At 34.2% G+C, this 26,566-nt stretch overlaps 2 protein-coding genes across 4 annotated transcripts in view; one reads left to right on the top strand and one right to left on the bottom strand.

Moving 5' to 3' along the window:
- The window catches only part of LOC127944462 (retinoic acid-induced protein 2), an 18,983-nt gene extending 9,578 nt beyond the window's left edge, over positions 1-9,405 (top strand). Inside the window, exons 2-3 of one of the 2 annotated variants that reach the window (XR_008150362.1) lie at positions 477-2,939; positions 9,269-9,405. Coding sequence is in view for 1 of the 2 variants with exons in the window: in XM_052540394.1 (XP_052396354.1) it covers positions 566-2,278 (1,713 nt within the window). In the remaining variant the exon portion in view is untranslated. Of the gene's footprint in view, positions 1-476; positions 4,675-9,268 lie in introns of those variants that run through there. The other variant, XM_052540394.1, reaches the window with a different exon arrangement.
- LOC127944460 (polycomb protein SCMH1) lies at positions 4,570-26,566 on the bottom strand. 2 transcript variants are annotated; one of them, XM_052540392.1, is made up of 15 exons: positions 26,488-26,566; positions 21,080-21,116; positions 20,938-21,006; positions 20,783-20,859; positions 20,335-20,569; positions 18,953-19,041; positions 18,628-18,871; positions 12,712-13,013; positions 12,474-12,600; positions 10,771-10,974; positions 10,523-10,684; positions 9,241-9,372; positions 8,780-8,989; positions 7,496-7,656; positions 4,570-6,510 (listed from the first exon to the last, which is right to left on the bottom strand). In XM_052540392.1, the coding sequence occupies exons 2-15, from the start codon at positions 21,108-21,110 to the stop codon at positions 6,385-6,387; spliced, it is 2,169 nt and encodes a 722-aa protein (XP_052396352.1). In that variant the 5' UTR covers positions 21,111-21,116; positions 26,488-26,566; the 3' UTR covers positions 4,570-6,384. The 2 variants fall into 2 exon arrangements, with proteins under 2 accessions (XP_052396352.1, XP_052396353.1); XM_052540393.1 differs by having other exon boundaries at positions 7,496-7,653; positions 26,488-26,540.

The raw sequence follows: 26,566 nt of genomic DNA, 5'->3' as shown, positions 1-26,566 counted from the left end.
TCACTTCATAGTCTTGGCAGCAATTTGTGTAATAAACTCCACACTAACGCTAGCTCATAAACAAATAAACCCAGGCACTCTGCGACGTAATTTCATCAAATCCACCCCATTCTCTCTTTGCTCCCCTCCCAAGCCAGCAAAGCAGTCCCTCTGTGTGAAAGGCTCCCAGTCTCTCTAAACTCTCTTCTGGTGTCTCCCATAATTCTGTGTTTGTGTCTGTGATTCCACTCTCGTGTCATGACATCATTCTGAAAGCTTACTGCTCTCGGAGGACAAAAACAGATGGTTGAACTTTTAGCGGTAAAGGAAACAAATGCCTCCTTGGAGCCTTGTTAGCTTTGGGTATTAAGTTATAGAGGACAGGTAAGGATATAACCCATTATAAATGGTTACTAACCATTACTATGCTGACTATTGTGGTTTACATCGACACATTTCTTGCCAGCTACTAATCAACTTCTCCCATTTGATCCTAGGGTTTGTGCTTGCATCCATTCTGAAGAAAACCATGAAATCCTCTACTTACAGCACCTGAAACAGATGTCAAGACAGTGATCAACACACAATGGAAGAGCCATACAAAGATTCTGTAGCCGTAGACATGGCAAACTCTCAGGAAGAGGCCTGCAATGGTGGAGCCACTGCCACTGATGCAGTTGGGAAACTCGAAGGGGACGCCACTTCAATTATTCCAACTGAGACGTGGAATGTCAGCTCCCCAACTATCACAAAGCGATCCCTGTCACCCCTGCTAGCGATACAAGCCACCCCGGTGGTGACCCCAGCTGCTGAGTCTCCCAATGGTGTTGCCCTGAAGGTTGCTACAACTGTCCTTCAGCCAATTTGCTTGGGGGAGAGTCCAGTGGTGTTGCCAATCCTTGCTGGCCCAGCTGCCCCGCAAGTTGGACAATCAGGGACTACTTCATATCTGATGACTAGTCAGGGTCCTGTGTCCCTACCTCTGGTCTTGGAACAACAAGTCCTCCAACACTTGAATCCTCAGTTGCTTCAACAATCGGCAACTTGTCCTGCCTTGCCACTACAGAACAGCATCCAGTGCCAGAACCCTTCTCTTGCTCTCGGAGCACCTCCAATCCTGGACCAGAAAGGCACAAGTCCAGTGTTTGATACTAGTCTACTGACTCTTCTTCAGAACCCTAACCTTGCAGCAATCTTGCAGGACCTCTTCCCTGGCCAAGGAAACTCTTCTCCAACTTGTCACCTAGCATCTTCTCCGCAGGTCGACCTTGCCTCTGCATTTCTTCCTCCTCCGCCTCTCTCGCAGCCCTTCAGCTCTCCACTAGCCTCTCTTGTGCCACCAGCCACCTTGCTAGTCCCTTATCCTGTTGTAATCCCACTTCCAATGCCTCTTCCAATCCCAGTGCCAATCCCTGTACCGGTCTCCATGTGCAAGAACTCCAAGATAGATGTAGACTGTCCTAAACCCACTTGTACTTCTAGCAAAAGCACCCAGACTTCACTTAGTGACGTCTCCCCTCAATTGACATTTACCAGCAAGGAAATGGTAGTAGTCCAACAGTCTCCTCGCTATTGCTCATCCCCAGTAGTGACAGACGGAGAAGTGCTGGATTTATCCATAAGGACACCTCAACCTTCAATGCATGTTGATGTGCCACAAGGGATCCAGCCATTTCAGCAGGACAGTGTCCTGGATTTGTCTATACCTAGTACAAGAAAGAAATGCATCAAGACTTGTAGCATGTATGGGCCATTGGCTCCGGAGCGGGAGAGAGTGTGCCACATGGGGGACAATGTTAGCAGTGGGCCTTTGGCTCTTGGGGTTCTACGGCCAGTAGACTGCACACCAAAACTAGACACCAAGCTGCTAAGTGGTTTAGCATCTCTAGAGTTCAGCAGACAGCACAAGTGGGTGGTAGACAGCGGTCATGGCAGCGTAGTGTCTGGGGCGGTACATGACTCTGCACTCACCGGAAGCGGCAACATTGAGATCGTCAGCACATCGCAGACAGCCAAAGTCATTGTGTCCGTCAAAGATGCCATGCCTGCCATTTTCTGCAGCAAGCTAAAAGGATTGTCAGGCGTTTCTACAAAGAACTTTTCCATTAAACGTGATGCCAGTCAGGGGGGCTTCACAACACTACCCAGGGTCCCGGGGGATCAGCGAGGAGAATCCAGCGACCCGCTCAAAAAGATCTCTAAAAACAGAGGCATCAAACTGAAGAAAGTAAGCTCCCAGGAGATTCATATACTACCAATAAAGAAGCAGCGACTGACGGCTTTTCTACCCAGAAAATAACTCATGCTCTTGCTTTCAGAAGGAGAAGGGAAAGCCAAGGTCTTAAGCAAAGAAACAGCTTCTGAGATGGTTTGAGAAATTTAACCAGGGTATGATGATGATGATGCTAAATGCATAAAAAGCCCTAAAGCTTTTTTTTCCAAGCTGTCCAAATGATTTAGCCCGATGCTGGCTTCCTCTGGTCTGACGGTTGGCATTTGATCCATTCATTATAAAGCAATCAGACGAAGTCAACAGGAAAACGCTCCAAATAAAAGAACCAATCTGAACTGGCTCAAATGCACTACTACTGATATTCTTTAGCATGTTCAGCATTAATGCCAGAATTGGCTCCCTATGCATTTTGATTCTTGGTCACACATCCTCATGAATGATTCATCAAGCCTAATCTGCATCGTCATTAATATGCATGAGATCTGTTTTGAAACCTGGCCAGCTGTCAGTGAGAAACACAACGTGCAGCACTGACAGATTCTCCTCTCGCTAATATGCTTTTGCCAAATTCTTGTTCTCCTCGCGCTGTTTACACTTGGAGTGCAAGACGTTTCCCATTCTTGGTCCTAATGAACTGTAGAAGGGAACAGTGACCTTTTGCTTCCCTAATCACTGTATTAATCAGTGGGGCACTGGAGCGGAGCGTCCTCTTTGAAGAACACGAGGGGTAAGCAGTTAGCATGGCAGCCTGATAATCACTTGGCAAAGCCCAGACCTCGGTTTCATTAAGTCTGATGATTGGAGGAAATGGTTGTCAGTAGCAACAAAGCATATTTTTCATCATCCTCCCTTTGGGGGGCAAAAAGCCTCTCTCCACCCACATACCCCAAACTAAATTAAAACTAAATAATCATCAGGGGTTTGTCCCCAACGACAAAAAATCTGAGTGAAATGGTTTATTAATGCTGTTTTTATGGCCGTGGGTTCAACTCAAGTGTCATTTCTTAGATTATTGCCATTCAGCTGTGTGAACACACAAGAGAGATTTTTATAATGATGATCCTAATACACCTTCAGTGTTTTAGATGAGCAATTGCCGACAATGGACGTAAAGATGAAAATGAAAATGAAACCTCTATCCCTCAGCAAGCATTAAGAACTTTTTCCCTTCACAGTTGAACCTGTTTTTTATCTATACATGTTACTCGTATTGTGCGACGTGCGTCAGTGTATGTTATTCCCTGGATTTTGTAACCTCTAATGAAAATAAAAAGCCTTGTAGGTGATTTCAGCAAGATTGCACAAGCAGTTGGCTAATATCAAGGCTACTTTTGTGGTTAATGCACTCTTTATAAAATCTTGCAATAGGTAATGCAACAATTTAATGCTAAGTAACATTACAGGAAGAGAAGGTACGGCAATAATAACAAATAATGATAGGATTGAAAGTGTTACTATTTGAATATGTAGAGACGCTCTTGATGGTGTACTTGACCTTTAGTCCCAATCAAAACGCATCTTCATAAGTGTGTGCTGGTGACATTTACAATCCACAGCAAACTCCCCTTTAGTTTTGGATTAATTCCACCGCTTTTCATGATCAAATACATTTCTGATCGATAAAATCAATCCTGTTACATTTCATACTTTATATGCAAGTTCATCCCAAACCTCAAGATCATCTCGAGGTCAAACTAGCAGCTTTGAACGTTTGAGCTTGAGGCAAGGCCAAACTGAAATCAGTCTCATTTGCTTTTGTGTAACATTTAATATTTTGTTTTTATGAAGATGGATCGGCTGAGATGAGAATATAATCGAAATGAGATTCTAGACACACCATCAGAAGTGTGAAAGTCAAGAAAAAATGAAAGTCAGGCAGGATTTATTTGACATGTCCGTTGAAGAAACGTGCCGTCTCGTGTTTACGTGTGTGTTTATTGGAAGTCCTGCAGAAGGAATCTCCTACAGTTCACATACAGAAAAGGTTTTCATGTAGAACTCTCTCTTCAAATATTATCTTGACGGTTTCCTGTTTCCACAGGACGCTCAAGTATCAGATTTGATGAACTGCTGTGCAACTCGACTTGTTTTTTCATGTCAGAACTGAAGTGTTTTTAACTTAAAAAATCTTTCCTCTGTTTTTTTTTTCTTGTTTACCTCCGATCTACACAAAAAAACAAAGCATGAAACCCAGATGAATAAACCATGACTGTTTCTATGATGTGAATTAATGTCAGACGACCCTCGAACTCTTTTATAGATATTGAAATTTTAAGTATTGATTTTTTGTTTTTTAAACAACGAAGAGCTTTTGTAAACAACTGAATGTGTAACAGAATGAAATGAAGAGTCTGGTGATCTTTTAAATTATTTATTTATTATTTGTATCGTTGAAAACGTGTATGTGACGAATGCATTACCTTTAAAATTTTCACGATTAAAAATGTCTCCGGTTATCCAGATTCGAAGTGTGTGTGTGTGTGTGTGTGTGTCTGTGTGTGTTTTCATAACAAGGATTGATGAATCTATATGGCACAACTTTACGAATACATCTTTTTATTACAAAAAGGTCGACAAAAGAACTGAAGAGTCTAAACGATCACATTCACGGCTAACTTGAAATGCTACCTTATAAAAGATGGACAAAATCCTGAGAGGTCTCAAAGTAAAGCAAGGCAGTTTAACACAGCGGTTCAGAAGTGAATAAAGAGCGCTGGAAGGCAGTACAAGGTATATTAAACCACACATCCCAAATAAACAGCCCCCCGTAACGTCCCACCTCCATATACAACATGTTTAGCTTAAAATATTTCTTCTCTACAAAATTGTACATTCCTGTTGCTGAGTTTTATATTTATAACTTCGAGCTGGAAGGTGACGGAAAACACTATTTTAGTGATTCTTCTACTGAGACGCTTTATTGAAATGAACCAGTTTTGACGGCTTTTCGAGTTCTTGAGTGACAAACGTGTTCATTTCTCCACGGCACGCTGTGTTTCTGTCTCTTGAATACTGTTCTGAAGCTGCTGGTGATCTCTAACGTCTAACCCTGACTTCCCAACATTCCCGAGATAAGAGTTTCTGTAACAAAGACCAAGCCAACTCAAACAGCGTTATCTCGAAAGCATTGGGTCATTGCGAACGCTCGATACTCCTGACACTCGAGACTAAACTATGAGTTGAAGGAGAAAATACATAGAAGAAGAGCGGATAAAAAGCACACGGGAAACTATATTAGACAGTGATTTTAGTTTTTTTGAAAGCAGTGATCAAACCTACAGGTATTCATTACCATTTAGGCTTAAATTTAAGATTAATGTATTTAAATTGCATTTCAATTTTATATTTCACAGTGAACGTGATTCATATTTTTCTTGTCATACATAAACGAAACCGGCCAGTTTCTGAAATAGTACTAATAATATACAAAATGTGTTTTAAAACCAAGTTTATGTATTTTACATTTATAAGTATCTCGTACATTACCTAAATGAATTTAGCTAGTCGTATTTAACCATGTTTATTCTAACTGATTTTAATAAATGCATTTGGAAAATAGTCAGATATAACCATGCAACGACTTTGAGAGCAAAAATCAGGCCTGTTTTTAATTTATGCATGATCGACAAATATAACGTTTATTATTATTGAAGATAAACGCTCAAATTTAATCTCCAACCATAAAAAAAGCAGTTTAAAGGGTTCAAAAATAATGAGGCATAATCGCGTGAAAACGAGCAGCGTGAACATTCTTCAAAACGTCTCTTTTTGCGTTTGACGGAAGAAACAAAGTCGTACGGCTTTGGACTGTATATGATAATGATTGGCCGAACGTTTCCCCTTAGGATTGTGTAGCATGTGTTTTGTTTGACGCCAGTGAAATACACAAACGAGATTTTCGGTGGCTGGAAGTGATGTCAGAAACATCTGTGGACTAGTATGACGTCACAAAGAGGTAGAGCAATACATAACCAACATCAGACGCAGAAACGATTTCTAGGAGCGAGATAATCGTCCTGTGAAGCTGATTGATCGCAGGAGGTAAGAACCGACCGAATGCTCCTGTTTACCGACGGCTGATCCCAGAGAGCGGCACTAATGTTCCTCAAAGTGCGCTCTGGCTGCAGATGAACGTCAGGGGGAGACGGCGTGTGTGTGTGTGTGTGTGTGTTTCACTGCTTCCCCTGCTTGAGTCTCTCGATGTGGTGGCACAGTTTGAGCGCCGGTCCCAGTTTCAGCCCCATGTACTTCATCACCATGTCGCTCCTCAGTAACATCAGAGCTTTCCCGTCGATCTCCTGCAGACAGCAAGAACACGAGGTTTACAACAATTAAACTCTAAATGTGCGATGATGTCAACACCAGTGGCGGCCAATCAGAGGCTCCGATTCACGACCTACACCTGACCCTTCAAGTGTTTATTCTTTACTTTCTTTGGAAGAATGTTAAGGACTAAATGTGATTGGACCCCCCACAAAAATACTGAGATATGCAGTCAAGTTAAACTTTGAAAAAAAACAGTCTGCTGTGAATATATATTTATATAAATATAAAAAAAAATAATTATTGTATTTACTGTTTTTTTATGGTAAATAAAATTATCATGTAATATTAAATATATATTTTAAATAAAAAAAAACGAAATAATATTATGCCAATTAAATTGTATAATTTTTATATTATACAGTTTATTTAAATACCTTCAAAATGCAGTAAATGCTAAGAAAATATGCAAATGTATTTATTTTAAACACTTTTTAATGAATATGCAAAAGCAATATTATCAATATTAATTTAATTAGTAAATAATATTTCTAACGATTTCTGAGAAAAGCATTTTAGCATAATTAAAAAAAAGGTTGCTTCAATTAGTCGGTGTGTTTATGCTTATGCATTTAGCAAACGTGACTTGCATTGCATTTAAGGTATTTTTTTATTTATTAATTCATGCATTTGCTTGGAATTGAACCCCTGACCTAGGTGTTGCTTGCACAATGCTGAACTGTTTGAGCTAGAGGAATGTTTCTGCATGATAATAGCAGCATTACTTTCACACTATTTTAATACTAGCACTAAAGAACAAAGTTAATTTAGTAACTCGAGTTACTCATGTGAGACTGTCCAGATGGGGTGTGTGTGTGTGTGTGTGTGTGTGTGTGCAGATGAACGTAAGCCTCGCCAGTCAAGTGTAAACACAGATGATGCATGTTCCCGCTCTCCCTTGCGCTGAGCTTGATTTACAGACAGATCTAAAAGCACAGAGAGCGCGTGAAGGTCACTGACGTGTTTTCTGAAGAGCTCTGCGTGTGGAGCCAGTGCTGTTGGGTCCGCGTCCCGCACAAACCGCATCACTTCCTCTATAGACCAGGAGGACGGACTCCTGCCGGGGATTCTGGGAAGCTCTCGGTCCGTCGCTGTCTCGGGGCCTGTGGTAGAGCTGGCTGCTGGAGAGCGAGAGAGAGAGAGAGATGTGCTGGATCTGTAGCTAATGTGATTATGCTGATGCGGTTCTCTCGCTCTCAGTCTTTGATGTTTTCTGTCTCCTGTCAGTTTTCGGAGACTTCTGTGTGAGCGTTACTGAGATGTGAAGGTCTCGTCGTACCATGAAACACAGGATTTGTTCTTCTGAAATTGAGTTCGATGCACTATAGACTGAAATCTAATGTTATTGTAACATTATATATTTTAATATTGTTCTTTTTGTTAAAATGTTGAGACTTAAATTGTTAAAATATTATATGACCATGTGTTAATATCTAATTTATATGATCCAGTGATTTAAATGTTTTTAAAAAAATAAACATTTCGATACATTTACATTTAAAATGTCATGCAAATAAATATCAAATGGCTTAAGACGTTTGTTTTTGAAAATATACAAATGATTTTATAGTGAATAAAGTTATTAATATTAAATGTACTCAATACCTTTCAGATTATATTAACTAAAAAAATCTGAGCAGTATTTACCTGGTATTTAAGGCAAAAACAAAACATTAGCATGCACTGAAAGATATACTAAACACTCCTAATACTTAAATATTTTAATATTAATTAATCGTTGTATGGTATGACGGTTAAACAAATCACATTTTTAATTATTTAATTGTTTTTTATTTAAATTATTTTATAAATAACTAAAATATAAATTATTAAATTATTTTATTTTATTTACAATAAAAAAGTGAAAGATTCACAACGTTTAAACTAACGGGACTGCAGATGGAAATTAGCATTTGCTAACTCTCGTACAAAACATCTCTTCGTAAGATTAATGTATTTTGTACATTTTCCCTGACAAATAAACTGATTAAATAAATAAAATAAAAAAATAAAAAATAATAATAATGATAATAATAAAATGAATACTAATGAATGCTGATTTATAATTATAAGGATCTACCATGGGGTTATTAGTTAACTAAATGAAAATATAAATTAATAAAAATACACAGACATTCAAAAAATTACAAAAACTTTAGATTTTGAGATTAAAATGGAAACAGAAAATATAAAAATAAAACATTCCTGTCCTGAATAAACTCAGTGATGTCTGCAGAGACTCACCCTCCACTCGTCTGTGTGTCTGTGGGGAGGGGTTTGACGCCCGTCTCCGGAGGGGCGGCCCGTTTCCATGGTAATACGGGTTGTTGGGCATTGATTGGTACTCTGAGGTGCTTCTCAAGGTCTGTGGGCGGGGCGTCATGGAATTGGAGGCGGAGTTCATGAAGCGCTGCTCCTTCAGTAATCCGCTCTCCTCTGGAGGAAGAGTCTCCGCTACACACACACACACACACAGATATATATATATATTCCTCTCCATAATTCAGTAGGAATAATTTCCATATTCTTTTAGAAATCACACTGAACAAAACCGTTTTATAATCTCATTAGTGAAATGAGTTGAATAAATATAGCATGTAATTCATCTTGAAAGGTAGTGCTGTGAAAGCCTCTCTGACATTCTGACGGGTGTGTGTCTGTGTGTGCTGTACCTTCTGACGGGTGTGTGTCTGTGTGTGCTGTACCTTCTGACGGGTGTGTGTCTGTGTGCAGGATCTTCGGGGAGAGAGGAGCGCAGTACGATGGGGGCGAGTCTCTGGAGATCCGCTTCACACCTCTGTTCAGAGACGGACCGTCTGACACCATCTCCTCTTTAACTACACAAACACACACATAAATATCATCAAAATTCATCTACTTCAAATCTGACTGCTGTGGAACAGAGATTCATCTAGAAGATTGTTACCATTGGTATTTTAGTAATATTTACACGCAGTTTTATAATAGTATAGTATTAATATTTTATAATAAGGTTTATATATATATATATATATATATATATATATATATATATATATATATATATATATATATATATATATATACATAATTTTTTTTTTTTTTTTTTTTTTAGATTTTATTAGGTTTTATCTACAGTATTTACTCTTATAGCATTGCTTAATATTTTGAATTGGCTTTTATTTTTTTATCTTATCTGATTTAATTTTAAATTTAGTTTACATTTTGGTTATTTTTTTATGTGTTTTTGTCATTAGTATTCCTCTCATACTACTATAATATTATTATACTTTAAGTTAGTATTTATTTTATTTTCAGCTTTATCTTACATTTTCATAATTTTGTTGTTTTTGTCAATTTAATTCGTTTTTAGTACTATTTATATACTATTACAGTATATATGAATATTTTGAATTAGCTTTTATTTTCATTTTGTCAGTTTTATTGTAGTTATGTTTTAGTCGTTTTGTTATTTGCTTTTTCATTAGTTTTTTTTATTTATATATTGTTATAGTACTTATAGAATGTTTTGAGTGAGCTTTTATAGTTCCATTTTCGGTTTTCATTTTAATTCTAGTTCATTTTAATTTATTTAGTTTTGTTTTATCTATTAATATTTATAAATTTGATTTTATAAATATTTCAAAATGGACTTTATTTTTATATATTTTCAGTTTTCATTTTAGTTTGAGTTTTAGTAGTTTGATGCTCTTTCATTTTCTTATATTTAATTTCTAATATATCTTATATTTATATTTATATTTTGTTTATTTTTTATTTCAATGAACAAGAATGAGTTTTAACAGCTTTAGTCAACAATACATTAGTTAACATTTGATCGAACAACAGGTTTTTTTTCAAATGTTTTGAAGCAACCTAAGAGTGAGTAAATTAAGAAATACTTTTTATGCAGGGTAAATTATTCCTTCAACATAAACAAAAACATTTGTAATTGAATTTCAAGTGGCGCATCACACCATTGTGGCCAGTCTGAGCCTGTAAATGTACCTGATTTAGCGCGGTCGTAGGTGTTTTGTGGACTGAACGGTTGACTGCTGAACAGATTATCACACTGCAGGTGTCGACACACTCGCTCCAGGAAGTGCAACACGAACCCGGCGCTCGACGCTGACGGCAGCTTCACCAACCGCTTCCCACCATCTGTCCGGACTAGAGAGACAAACCACGATACTTCATCATTGTGAGTGTTTTAAAATCACACTGAATCAGGTTTGTGGTTAAGCACTCATCAGTACCTCTGACCACCTCTCCTCCGCCTCCTTGGCTCTGCAGGCATCCCAGAAGCACTTTGGGCTGGTACGCACAGTCCAGACAGGCTTGAACCGTCTGCTTCAGAACCAGATTCACCGCCTCTGGCCCGAAGTGATCCGGCAGTCTCTGAACCTGTTTACGGTCCAGATGTGGGCCACAGTTCCCGTGTTTATTCACGTATACACACACTGATGGAAACGGACAGGACAGGCATGTATAAACACTACTGTACAGAAACACCATGGCCTACTGCATTAAAACAGATCTGAATGGATTATTGAGGTTATCTAATCTTATAGTGGTTAGGTCTGATTATTATGGTCATGTGGTCTGATAGTTGTGGTTATATAGTCTGACTACGGTAGTTATAATGTCTGAGTATTGTGGTTATGTAGTCTGATCAAAGTATAGTCATTTTAATGGTTATGCGGTCTGATTACATCTGGTTACATCTGGTTACATCTGATTACTGTAGTTACAGTATGTACTCTTCTTATGGTTATACAGTCTGACAATTGTGGTTATGTAGTCTAATCAAAGTAGTCATATAGTCATTATAAGGTCTGATAACTGTGGTTATATAGTCTGATTACAGTAGTTATGTCTGATTATTGTGGTTATGTAGTCTGATCAAAGTAGTCATATAGTCATTATAATGGCTATACAGTCTGATAATTGTGGTTATAAAGTCTGATTAAAGTAGTTATGTCTGATTATTGTGGCTATGTAGTCTGATAAAAGTAGTCATATAGTCATTATAATGTCTATACAGTCTGATAATTGTGGTTATAAAGTATGATTACAGTAGTTCTGTCTGATTATTGTGGTTATGTAGTCTGATCAAAGTAGTCATATAGTCATTATAATGTCTATAAGGTCTGATAATTGTGGTTATATAGTCTGATTACAGTAGTTATGTCTGATTATTGTGGCTATGTAGTCTGATCAAAGTAGTCATATAGTCATTATAATGGCTATACAGTCTGATAATTGTGGTTATAAAGTCTGATTACAGTAGTTCTGTCTGATTATTGTGGTTATGTAGTCTGATCAAAGTAGTCATATAGTCATTATAATGTCTATAAGGTCTGATAATTGTGGTTATATAGTATGATTAAAGCAGTTATGTCTGATTATTGAGGTTATGTAGTCTGATCAAAGTAGTCATATAGTCATTATAGTGGCTATACAGTCTGATAATAGTGCTTATATAGTCTGAGTACAGTAGTTATGTCTGATAATTCTGGTTATGTAGTCTGATCAAAGTAGTTATATATTCATTTACATGGGTCAGATAACTGGTTACATAGTCTGGTTACAGCACTTATTATAAATAGTCAACTTATGGTTAAACAGTCTGATAATTGTGGTTATATAGTCTGATAACTGTAGTTATAATGTCTTATTATTGTGCTTAAGTAGGCTATTCTGTTAATATGTTCTGATAATTGTGATTACTGCAGCTACTGTATAAAGCTTACCTATTTTAGTTATATAGTCTGATTATTGATGTCACCATTGTCAAAGACAAATTTAAAGTATAAAGTAGTTACTATGTGTTCTGATTATTGTGGTTATTTAGTCTAATTATTGTGGTTATGTAGTCATACTGTGATCAAGAAGTCAGCTTTTTCTCCCTTTTGTGGCACACTAGCAGCTATATTTGTAAACAAGCTCATTTTATTACCAGTAGACACCACAGATGAGGGGGATCCCAGAGGAGGGAGTCCATCGCTGGGCATCTGAGTCATGGGGACCCTGGAGTCTGAGCTGGCTTCTATAGACATGGCACTCTGGAGGAGTCTGGGCTTCCTCTGAGAAACAAAAACACAATCTGCTGAAGTATTTCACCAAATGACAACCTCCATATCCTTTTCAAATGTGACAGTCGTCCATAAATACACACATAAGTCCTTTAATGCTACCTTGCTGCCTGGTTTAGGTCCTCTCTTCTTGTATTGACGCAGGGGATGCTGGGAAATGGGTGTGGTTTGGGGTGTGGCTTCTCCTTGATCTTCAGTGTCTTGAGCCACGGTGGAAACGGCCAGGGCTTTCAGCAATGCGATGGTCTCGCTTTTCGGCCGCCGTCCCCTGATGCCCTTCCGCACGGGGAGTTGAGGAAGAGGAGTCGGCAGGCGGTGAGGAATCGGCATGGAGCGCCGGGGCGGTTTAGGGTTAGAGGAAGAGGAAGAGGAGGAAGGTGTAGAACCCGGTTTTGGAACGGAGACTGCAAAATGGAACAAATAAAGGAACATTTTTTTAATAATAATAAATAAATGCTAATGCAGTCTGTTCATAACTGTTATCTAGTTTGATTATTGTGTTTACATAATTTGATTACTTATTATGATTATATAGTCTGATTATTTGTGGTTATATAGTTTGATTATTTGTGGTTATATAGTTTGATTATTTGTGGTTATATAGTCTGATTATTGTGGTCATATAGTCTGGTTATTTGTGGTTATATAGTCTGATTATTGTGGTCATATAGTCTGATTATTGTGGTCATATAGTCTGGTTATTTGTGGTTATATAGTCTGGTTATTTGTGGTTATATAGTCTGATTATTGTGGTTATATAGTCTGGTTATTTGTGGTCATATAGTCTGATTATTGTGGTCATATAGTCTGGTTATTTGTGGTTGTATAGTCTAATTATTTGTGGTCATATAGTCTGATTATTGTGGTCATATAGTCTGGTTATTTGTGGTTATATAGTCTGATTATTTGTGGTCATATAGTCTGATTATTGTGGTCATAGTCTGATTATTGTGGTCATATAGTCTGGTTATTTGTGGTTATATAGTCTGATTATTTGTGGTCATATAGTTTGATTATTTGTGGTTATATAGTTTGATTATTTGTGGTTATATAGTCTGATTATTGTGGTCATAGTCTGATTATTGTGGTCATATAGTCTGATTATTGTGGTCATATAGTCTGGTTATTTGTGGTCATATAGTCTGATTATTTGTGGTCATATAGTCTGATTATTGTGGTCATATAGTCTGGTTATTTGTGGTTATATAGTCTGATTATTTGTGGTCATATAGTCTGATTATTGTGGTCATATAGTCTGGTTATTTGTGGTTATATAGTCTGATTATTGTGGTTATGTAGTCTGGTTATTTGTGGTTATATAGTCTGATTATTTGTGGTCATATAGTTTGATTATTTGTGGTTATATAGTTTGATTATTTGTGGTTATATAGTCTGATTATTTGTGGTTATATAGTTTGATTATTTGTGGTTATATAGTCTGATTATTTGTGGTCATATACTCTGATTATTGTGGTCATATAGTCCGGTTATTTGTGGTTATATAGTCTGATTATTGTGGTCATATAGTCTGGTTATTTGTGGTTATATAGTCTGATTATTTGTGGTCATATAGTTTGATTATTTGTGGTTATATAGTTTGATTATTTGTGGTTATATAGTCTGATTATTTGTGGTCATATACTCTGATTATTGTGGTCATAGTCTGATTATTGTGGTCATATAGTCTGGTTATTTGTGGTTATATAGTCTGATTATTTGTGGTCATATAGTTTGATTATTTGTGGTTATATAGTTTGATTATTTGTGGTTATATAGTCTGATTATTTGTGGTCATATACTCTGATTATTGTGGTCATATAGTCTGGTTATTTGTGGTCATATAGTCTGATTATTTGTGGTCATATAGTCTGATTATTGTGGTCATATAGTCTGGTTATTTGTGGTTATATAGTCTGATTATTTGTGGTCATATAGTCTGATTATTGTGGTCATATAGTCTGGTTATTTGTGGTTATATAGTCTGATTATTGTGGTTATGTAGTCTGGTTATTTGTGGTTATATAGTCTGATTATTGTGGTCATATAGTCTGATTATTGTGGTCATATAGTCTGGTTATTTGTGGTTGTATAGTCTAATTATTGTGGTTATATAGTCTGATTATTTGTGGTTATATAGTCTGATTATTGTGGTCATATAGTCTGATTATTGTGGTCATATAGTCTGGTTATTTGTGGTTATATAGTCTGATTATTTGTGGTCATATAGTCTGATTATTGTGGTCATATAGTCTGGTTATTTGTGGTTGTATAGTCTGATTATTTGTGGTCATATAGTCTGATTATTGTGGTCATATAGTCTGGTTATTTGTGGTTATATAGTCTGATTATTTGTGGTCATATAGTCTGATTATTGTGGTCATATAGTCTGGTTATTTGTGGTTATATAGTCTGATTATTGTGGTTATATAGTCTGATTATTGTGGTTATATAGTCTGATTATTTTGGTTATATAGTCTGGTTATTTGTGGTTGTATAGTCTAATTATTGTGGTTATATAGTCTGATTATTTGTGGTTATATAGTTTGATTATTTGTGGTTATATAGTCTGATTATTTGTGGTTATGTAGTCTGATCATAACTGTTATACAGTTTGATCATTGTGTTTACATAATCTGATTACTGCAGTTACTATATATATTCTACTTATTATGATATATAGTCTGAATATTGTTTTATATAGTCTAATTATTCAAGCAACTTCATAGTGTTTATTTATAGTTATATAGTCTGATTATTGTGGTTATGTAGACTGATTATTGTGGCAGATAACTGTGGCAGTGTAATCTCATTATCATGCCTCTGATTATTTCATGAACCTGTCACAATGTGATGCATACAATGAGGCTGTTATTGGATATTTATTTGATATTAATTGCTAGAAAACAGGGCTGATGTCACAAATTTTGGTAACAAGTATTGCAGAAACTACAGATAAACTGCCTGCATTTAGAATGAATATACCATATTCAGAACAGCTCATATAATATTTAATATGGCCTCTGTTCATTAAATAAACAGGAGGCCTATTTATGTAGCGTATCTGTTGAAAGTGCTTGACTAAACACACACTTTCATCTGAACACATCCTGTCCTTTAACACACAGTGAGTGTGTGAGTGTGTGGCTGTGCATACGAGTGTATGTTTACCCTAAATAACTCCAGTAAAACTAAATTAGAGGGTTGTGGGAGGAAAAAGAGTTTGCCAGAGATGTGACACACTTGTACTCAAGCATATGGCAACGATCATGCAGATATTGAGTTTTAACATGACCCACTACCCTATAACTGTACAGTAAAAAACACATTTATTCCTGCTGTATTTCCATCATCATTGCTGCAGTCTTCAGTGTCACATGATCTTCAGAAATCAGAATAATATACTCAAGAAACATTTCTGATTATCATCGATGTTTAAAACAGTTTTGCCGTGCAATATTTTTGTGGAAACTGTGATACATTTTATTTTCACGCTCTTTGATGAATAGAAAGCTTAAAAGAACAATTTATTTGAAACAGAAGTCTTTTGTAACAATCTCAATCTCTTTACTCTGTCACTCTGGATCAGTTTAATGCAACCTTGATTTTTAGCAGTATTTTCGATATGTCCCACCTGAACATCAGAGACACAAAGAGTTTTAATGCATACTTCTAATCGCTAATTAGACTTCTAATTTAAGACATTTCTAATTCAATGGAAAATCTAGTTTAAGTGTATTTGTGATTTTTCAGTTAAAAGCTTTTCTCTAGTTGGCCTTTACTGTAAACACTCTCACCACTTTCCTCTCCGTCTGTTTAGTTTCTCTGGTTATTCTTCGTCTTTTTGCACAGATGTGTGTCTAAGTGTGTGATTTGTTTATTTTCAGACAAACTCTCGAATCCCTCGTGACCCGCGCGGCTCGCTCACTAATTATCTCATTCACACATAATTACTTGGAAGGGCTACAAAAAAACAAACAGCGCAGGTCATTCCATGTCATCCAGCTCCAAAACAAATCCTTTAAACAAATGTCTGTAATTCACAACACAACATGTGGCGCAGAATTACAAACACTGCAACGTGAGATCCGGAGGTTTGTATAATTTGGGGAATATTTTCTGCAAACACAAAATGAATTCCAGCTGCGGCCGAATGAACATGAATGGAAAGGCGTATATCATCATCTATAGCTCAGACTGACTCCACTCAAAACACCAGATCTGGATTAAATCCCAGCTAATTCATGACTTCAGTGTGTGTTTACTAATCATAAAACCGTTCTGTATTCTGAGAGTATGAGAGCCAAACGTTCACCTTCAATAGCAATAATGACATTATATGTTGCACACAATATACTGTACTTACTATCTAGATATACACATAGTGTATTAAAAAAAGACTAAAATGTAAACTAAAAGTAAAAACTGAAAATATAAAAAGTCAATTTAAAATCCTAAAAAATACTAGAATATTAAATAAGTGATACTTAAATAACAGTGAAGCTGACTGAAAGATCAGGAATAAAATGTTTAAGTTGAAGTAATAAATTACTAAAAATGAAATATAAATACAAAAAAATAATCAAAGCATTATATATATATATATATATATATATATATATATATATATATATATATATATATATATATATATATATATATAAAACTAATTCAAAGTCATTATAACTATAAATCCATAATACTAAAATAGCACTAAAGCTAACACATTAACTGAATCTTCTTTTATTTTCAATAAAAAAAAATCATTCTTTTGTTTCAAATGATGTATATATTATTTCAACCCAGATGAGGTTTGAGTTTAGGAAAGATTGAAGCAGACATTAGAGTAGACCCAATTATGATCACATTAAGTTTTAAATGCTGAAACTGCAAAAGAAACACCTTAAAAACAGCTGAAAGAATGAGACAGCCTTGATTGGGACTGTCTTCCTCCTGCAGTGGTCACGTGGTCCCCGAGTGTTTCCGAGCGCTGTAGCGCCCCCTGCAGCTCACACAAGCTCGTTACACCTCTTTATTTTACAGGATAGAGAAGAGCAGGGGAACCAGTTATTTTAGTTTATTAAATCAGATCATAGTACTTATAATATTTTGAGTTAGCTTTGTTTATAAATATATATTAAGTTTTCATTTACATTTTTGTAAGTTTTAGTACTTTTATGTGCTTTTGTCTTTAATATACTTACACTAACCTTTCTTTTTCTAATTTTAGTACTTCAGCTTAAACTTATTTTATTACAGTTAGCTGTCAAGTAATTTCATCTTAGATGCACTTTAAGTCATCTAGTGATTCATAAATAAAAAAGCATTTGTCTTGGTCTTTTTACAACTAGTGATTTGTCATTTTTCCCATATCATAGTTTTTATTTTGATATTTTCTGTTGAAATATTGAATTTTAGTTAACATTCTAGTAATTTTGTCTTTTTTTTATCTACATAGTTTTACCATTTTTATTACAGTTTTAGTTGTAGTTGTTTTGGTACATTAAGTTAAACTAAATGAAAATAAGAAATCTTGTCTTGACAACTAACATTAATAAAATAAGTTTACTTATCCAAAATAAAACTCCATTACGTTTGACACAAATTTGCTTCACTTTTGAACAGGTTCAGTGCAAAGCTATTTTACTATAATTCTGATACTAATACAGTTTTTATTAATACTTTGAATGTTTATACACACACACACACACACATATATATATATATATATATATATATATATATATATATATATATGTTTTTTTTTATTTAGTCAGATTTATTATTTTTCATTTATTACATAGCTTTAATTCTATTTCAGTTTTAGCTTTAGCTATTTTAGTACATCAAGTTTAGGTTTTTCTATTTAATTTAATGTTTGTTATTTAATAATATATTTCACATTTTTAAATGTACTTAATATTTTATGTTTATTTTCTTTTTCAAATAATTTCATTGTGTGGGATTGGAACCTATAACCTTCCCAGGCCACTAAACTGCGGTACAGCATCGGTCACTCACTGCTGTTTCCGGGCGGCTGCAGGCTGTGTTTGGTGACCGAGCACCAGCCCACGGGGAAGATGTCCCTGGAGTCATAGCGGCACCAGTAATCGAACGCCCCCCTCCAGCCGTCGAACATCACGAACACCTCTTCCCCCTTCACCTCGCCGATGGTGGCCGGACAGATCAGGTACGGGTTCTTCTTGTCCACGGCCTCCAGCTTCAGGCCGGGCTTGAAGTCGTTCTGAGGCGGCCGCAGCGGCTCCTGACGGAAACACAGAGCGTCAGTGTCACAAAACCTTTCTCCTCTGTGTACATCAGTTCTCTTTCTGTGGAGGTCCGGCACCTTTTTAAACGCCGTGGCTGGTGCTATCTCGGCTCCATTGAGCGTCCTCAGGAGAAACATGGGCCACGACGAGGCGTTCATCCTGAATCCTGAGAAAATGAGGGAGAGAGACACAATTATCATCCGTAATTCTGCTCAGTGTTCAGATTCATCTCATCAACAGCCAAAGCAGAAGACGATGTCATTTCCTGCAGCAGACCAATGTTTTATATTGCTAACTGTAAAAAAAACATGTTCATTAAAATAAAATGTGTAAAAATTGAATGGAATATCAAAAATATATATGTATTTTTTTTATATTCCATTTGATTTTTACACATTTTATTTTAAATACATAAATAAATATAGATTTTTTTGTCACAAAGCCAAAATTTTCATTTAGTTTAAGTTGAAGTACTAATATTACAACAAATAAAAACAACAAAAAAACAGGCATATAAAAAAAAATATGCTAAATATATATTTTTAAATATTCATAAACTCCAAAATAAAAATAATTTTTTAATTTTAAAAATAAATAAAAATTTAAATATTAATAATCTATAATAAGAATATATATATATATAATAAAAATGACAGTATTAATTAAAACAGGAAGTAAAGTGACATTAGGATGAACTTTTCTTAGCAGACAAGCGCTGTTACCGTTAACTAAAACTAAATACTGAAAAACTATATTTGTGTTACTTGAAATAAACTAAATATAACAAAAAATTATTTCAAGTTAGTTGTGAAGTAAAACTTTTCTAATTTTTGTCTGGTTTAAGATGAAGTGCTAAAATCTTAAATAAATAACTTAAAATTTAATGAAAACCAAAAAGACTATTTCTTTTTTAAATAACTAAATATGTAAACTAAAATAAAAATGGAAAATGGTAAAATATAAAGGTAAATTCTCTCATTTTTTGTTTAGTTTAAGATGAAGTACCAAAATCACTAGAACTAAAATTTAACTTAATAAAAGCCAAATAAATATGACAGAATGGACTAAAATGCAACAAAATTGAAAAATTGAACTAAAATCTAAATGATCATAAATAAATAAAAATGAACAGAAATATTAATAATACTAAATAAGTAATAAAATATTAATAAATATTAATAGAATCAGGAAGCTGAAGACAGGCAACATTAGAGAAGATGATATAATTTACATGTGTTGAAATTAAATACATAATTATTTCAGAATCAATTTCTCTTTATCATTTAACTTCAGTTTAACCTGAAGAACTAAACCAAAACTCAAATAAATGTTAATTAAAACTAAATAAATATACTTAAAAAAGGATAAGACTAAAACACACAACAAAATTACCAAAACCTGATCTAAAATTAAATTCTTAAGATGCACAGTCAGTGGGAGGAAGTGACATCACTCGTACCCAGCGGCGGCTGCAGCATGTCTCCCTTCTTCTCGCACGAGCCGATTGGCTGGATGTCGGCAGAGTCGACCAATCGCCAGAAGTCGTTGGTGCTGTCGCTGCCGTCCAGACGGAGGCGGAGCCTCGCGCCCATCAAGCCCATCACCGTGGCGATGCAGGTGGAGGTGGAGTTACGAGGGTCCCGGGCCTCCAGCTTCATCCCCACCTTGAACTCGTTGGAGGGAGGAATCAGAGACTGGAGAACAAACACTCAGTTAACATCTGGAAACAATGAGGATCATATCTGAGTCTCTAAAACATGACTGATGGAGAATCAAGTGAAGCTGAGCTGCTTCAGTCCAGAACTTGATCACAATCACTCAAGATTTGACTAGAGCTTCACTACAAGAAGTGAACATCTCTAAACTCTCAATCAGAGACAGAAGGCATGAAAGGGTTAATGTCTGACCTGTCTGAAGCAGCTGGGAGGAGCGGGAACGGACGAGGTCTCTCTTAAATACCCCTCCCATGAGAAGGAGTCGCTCACTGCAGCAGAGAAACACACATGAGGCGCTCCACAGACTCTGAGCTTCACATTCAACACTCCCAGATCAACACCTGTACCTCTGAGCGGTCCAGGACCTGAGAGAGACATGCTCCGGCCCGCTCCGTCCTTCTTACTGTCCTTGAGATCTGAAACCAGAGCTCAGTTCACATCACACACACACACAGAGTGTTTCTGATCAATGTTTGGGGGTCTCTTTACCTCTCAGTGGTGTTCGGACCATGCTGAGCATCGGCTGCTGTGAGAGGACAGAGGTCATCTACATTAGTTCAGGATTACAGCTTCTTTACAAATTAACTCTGTTTATTTCTTTTCCTAGTGTTGATTAATTAATTACTTGTACATTTCTGCAGGGTTGGTGCTCCGCACACGGGGAATTAATTTCTGTTGCATTTGTTTTCAAATAATTAATATTACCAAATTATCACACACACACTACAGCAAAAAATTAATTCAACATTAATAATGACTATAACTATTATAATAATTGACCATCAATAATAAATGATAATTGAGCATCAAATCAGCAAATTATTTCTATTAAAACACAAAAAAGCTCTTTTAAATTGTAATATCATTTGACAATATATTTTTTTTACTGTATTTTGATATAAATTTTGATACCTATATATTATATGTGGTAAATAAATAAATATATTTCTTTATTTATTCAAGTTATTTTTAAATGGAAACTGATATTTTTGTTTTTCTAAAGACGAAATAATAATTACATTAACACAGTTTTTCAAAAAAAAAACCACACTTTTGAAAATGAAGTTAGTGATCTGTTCTCCTCCCAGATTCAGTGAGGGCTCGTGTGAACTCATGAGAAGAACTATTCATGTTAAACTGAGACGGACATGAAACAGAAAACACACTCTCTGCTGAAGGATGGAAACTTCCCAAAACACACTTCATTTCAGCCGCCTACGCAAACACACACTTCCTTCACACGCCGAACAACCAAAGCATCTGATGAGAGAGAGTCCTGTTCGATCAGAACTCAATCACTTTCCCCGGACAGTGAATAATCCCAGTGTTTCTGTGCTAAAGCTCCCGATGTCTCGCCAAAACTCTCTCTCAAAAAAACTAAAACTACAAATATAATAATCATAACAATTATTAACATGAAAGGAAATCAAATATAATCTTCAACTTTTATATTGTTGGCAAGGCAGCATTTTCACTTGATTTACTAATTAAAGTAACTAAAACTAAAACCATAGAAGTTGTATTACAACTTTAACTGAAATTAAATTAAATATGAATTTTAAATAACTAAAACATAGAAATAAAAGTCATTACTCAAAATAAACATTCATTTAAATAAAATTTAATATCCAAAAATTACATTTATTTCAGCTAGTTTCAGCACAATACTAAAATAACTAAAACTAAAAATAACCTGAAATAAAATCGAATTTGAAAAAAGAAATTCAGCTCTAGTTGACAAGTCAGCATTTCATCTTTCTAGTTTAGTTTAACGTGAGGTAGGGAAATAACAAAGTCTACATAAACCAATTAAAACATTTTTACAAAAATAACAACAAAAAAACAATATTAAATTTAAATCGAAATATTAATAAAAGCTATAATATAATATAATAAATAACTCTAATATTAATTAATTAATGAATTCAAAGTGTATTAATGAAATTAAAACAACAGTGTCTTGGACAGGTGAAAAGAACGAATGAATACAATATTTTCTGTCATTTATTTGCTTTAAAGTAGCATAATGAGATATTTATATTGTCATTTTTGACCGGGAACCACATAAGTGTAATAATAATGTGGAGAACAACCCCCACCCCCCAAATACAAAAATTATCAAAAGAAAAAAAAGGAAATAATAATTTTTATAATATAATGTGTGAGTGTATTTGTTCTTTGTGAAGTTGTTATACCCTGAAAGTTTTAGTTCAGTTAGATAACATTAACCTGCTTTTTTTTTAATGTCAAAATGAGTGCAACATGAGAGTTAATGTAACAATTTAATGTAAAATGGTTATGTAAATACAGTTTATTAAATTAAATTAAGATTTTCACAATTACTGTATAAAAACTCTGCGTGTCTCCTCATGAATGACATCCATTGTGTGCAAAACATTTATATATATATATATATATATATATATATATACATTTTTTGGATAAATCTTATAATAAAATAGCAAAAATAAACATTCTCACTTAGAAATTTCACAAATAATTACAAAGAAAATGTCAAGTTAGATTGAATTAAACACTAAAGTTTGAAGTAGAAATGACAGATTATTTCCCTGTAAATCTTTGTTTTCCTTTCATCTTCTGTTGTGGTCAGTTTCTGTGTGGAGATCTCGTCTCTGATCTCTAATGATGTGTGCGGGGTCAGAGGTCATCACTAATCACTTCCCACAGACTCTGAAACACTTCGTTTGCTGGTATTTCAGCTTTAATTACTCACGTGTGTGATGAAAGCTGCAACATCAGTGAAACTGAGAATAAATACTATCACAACTTCCTTAAGATTCATAAAAGAATTATTACGCTGAACCGAAATCAGAACCAAAATCATAATCTAAATATGCACGAATCTATTTAAATTTCATTCTGACCTCGAATTCAAAATAAATTCTAAATGATTTTAAAATTCCAAGTAAACATCATGGTTTCATTTATGTTGTATTGCAGCATTTTTACACACACTTAACTGTCGTTAAAATAGTGTTTCATGGTGCACCGATTAATTAATAAAAATCAGATAAAACGCTCCTAAAACTAACATAAAGACCCATAAAACTGATCATATTCCTGAAATGGTTTTGATATTGAGTTATTCTGTTTATTATCAACTGGATAAGAGTCATATTTAATAAAATAAATACAACAACAATCTAAAACTAACAAAAAGTAGGTAAAGAGAATCAGAGGCTACGCACAAATATAAGCAGAATAAATATATACAGCTTTATAAATATTAATATGAGCAAAATTTAATCAAAAAATTATTCTACTGAAAAAAAAATATATATATATATATTTTTCAAAGTTGTAAATCCAAGATTACTGGAGCATGTTTTACAAGAAAATACTATTTCAGTCTTTGTTACTTTACTTTTTTATTTCACATTTAATTCAATGTACTGCTTGTCATTTCTTTGTAATTATTTATTAAATTTACTATCAATTTCTGTTTAAAAAAATTTTTTTTGCAACAGTTTATGTAAAATGTAACAATTACAGCATGTAAAAATATTGTTATGAGCGAATTACACAAAAAACTTGTATGCAAATAAGTTTTTACTTATTAATTTGCCAGCAAATAATTTAAAGCATTGAATCAAACGTTTAAATAACTATATTAAAAAATTATATATGTGGTTATTAAATATTGAATATAAAATAAATAATGACATATCATTATATTGAATTTGATTAAATATAAAGTAGTTAAGCTAATAAAAACTACTATTAATATTATCATTAAATGAACGTTTCAGACATCAGCACATCTCATGACATCTCTGACTCACCTTTAATCATAACATATCCCATAATTCCCCTGAGATTCCCACAGCGAAGGATCCCAACATTCCCGGAGGCACATCACATTCCTGACACAATCACTCGTTCACAGAAATGTTCATTTTGAATTCAAAGCTTCATTTAATAAAGTTTGATTCACCGGTTCACTTGACTGAGAGATGATTGACAGGTGGGCGGGGCTTAGTGCCTGGGTGTGGTGGGCGGAGTTAACCGTGATTCTCTTGCTTTTCGTCATTCATAACAACAAGCGCGTGCTCAGGTCTGTTTGATTTCATGTGGTCTGCATCATCATCCAGCCTCCGTCAGACACAACAGTCTTCTCTCTCAGACTCACAAACACAACCTCCACCTCACCATCATTTGCACATTGTGCACGAGCCATACATTCATTCATCATGCAGCCAGTCTCCACCGCACAACTCACCGCTGACACATTCATTTACAAGAATGATCAGAAAGAAAGAAAGAAAACGAAGACTCTGAAAGTTTTTTACACTGTTTGAAGGAGATCCCATATTTATAATTCTTAATTAATCCTTATTTTCCAACAAAGTAATAACAGTTACCAGAGTTATACAACATGTAAATGAATATGTGATCTATTATGCTTGTTTTTTTTTATACAAAGTGTAAAAAAAAATATTTTTGCTATACATATATATATATATATATATATATATATATATATATATATATATATATATATATTTATATATATATTAGTGCTGTCAAATGATAAATAATGGCATCCAAAATATTTTTTTTCCATAATATCTGTGTGTACTGTGTACATTTATTATTTATATAGAAATGCACACACATGCATGTATATATTTAAGAAAAAAGTTTTTTTTAAATATATATTTACAATATTTAAATGTATACATACTATATATATATATATATATATATATATATATATATATATATATATATATACACACACACACACACACACACACACACACACACACATATATATTTTTTCATATATAGATGTATGTTTGTGTTTTTATATATATAATAAATGTACATAGCACACACACATATATTATGTAAACAAAAAAACTTATTTTAAATAAAATGAAAATTTAAGATGAAAGCATTTAAACTTATGAAAAATTAAAACATAATAAACGTATATAACTTGTACAGCTTTTGTATACCATTAGCATTATTAAATTATATTATATGATCAATAATTGTATTATTATTATTATTATTATTACTATTATAAATAACAATTATAATTATAATATTATAATACATTAATATAATAATTATAACTATATTAAATATAATTAATTATTATCTAAACTTTTACATACATAATTAAACATGAAATGTATCATACTTACAAATTAATAAATAGGTATATAATTTTAATTCATTATTACATATTGTACTATAGTGCGATATATTTTAATAAAAAAGTGTTAAAATATATATAATAACATTTTATGTAATGCATTGAAAACACACGGAGAAGGGAAATCTATTATATAAATATAAACATTTGAACATCTATAATAAACAATTAATGTTAAAACCTATTACTTTCTTAATTTTGCACTTTAGTTGGTAACAGAGATGGTTATGATATTATTTAATAATTAATTACAAAAGCATTTACATGGGATTTATGAATATTTAAAATAATACTAAAGTGCACGTCTTTTAAAAAACACGGCGTTACCACAATAACAACAAAATAACGGCTGTTCTTATTTTTGCGTAAACTTTGTAAACAACATCAGTGTTTTAGACGTTACTGATGTAATAACACAGTAATACTGATCCTGAGATGATGAAAATATGAAAATATGAGTGTGTTTATGACTACAAAGCCCCGGTTAATACACATCAACAGCGATATGATCAATAACGACGAAACACAAACATCTGCGCGTTATTAGATCAGAATTATAACATCAATAAAGAGAGCGCTGAACACCAGGCGACATAAACGGCTGAATTATCCTACACAGCATGTGAAAAAGTTCATCGTTGCCATCCGATAATAACGACTAATATCCTAACTCATGGGAGAAGATAACATAAGTAGGGAAATGTCGACCAACCTTCGCTTTTTTGTCGAAATGTAGACAGATTTCAGCACTTTTCGCAGCTCTCCGTCGCCATGTTTGGGTCAGAACTGCG

The sequence above is a fragment of the Carassius gibelio genome, chromosome A23 (genome assembly GCF_023724105.1).
Source record: "Carassius gibelio isolate Cgi1373 ecotype wild population from Czech Republic chromosome A23, carGib1.2-hapl.c, whole genome shotgun sequence".
Classification (NCBI taxonomy): domain Eukaryota; kingdom Metazoa; phylum Chordata; class Actinopteri; order Cypriniformes; family Cyprinidae; genus Carassius; species Carassius gibelio.
The sequence above is the reverse complement of the archived record's forward strand: the minus strand, read 5'-3'. Positions and strand labels throughout refer to the sequence as shown.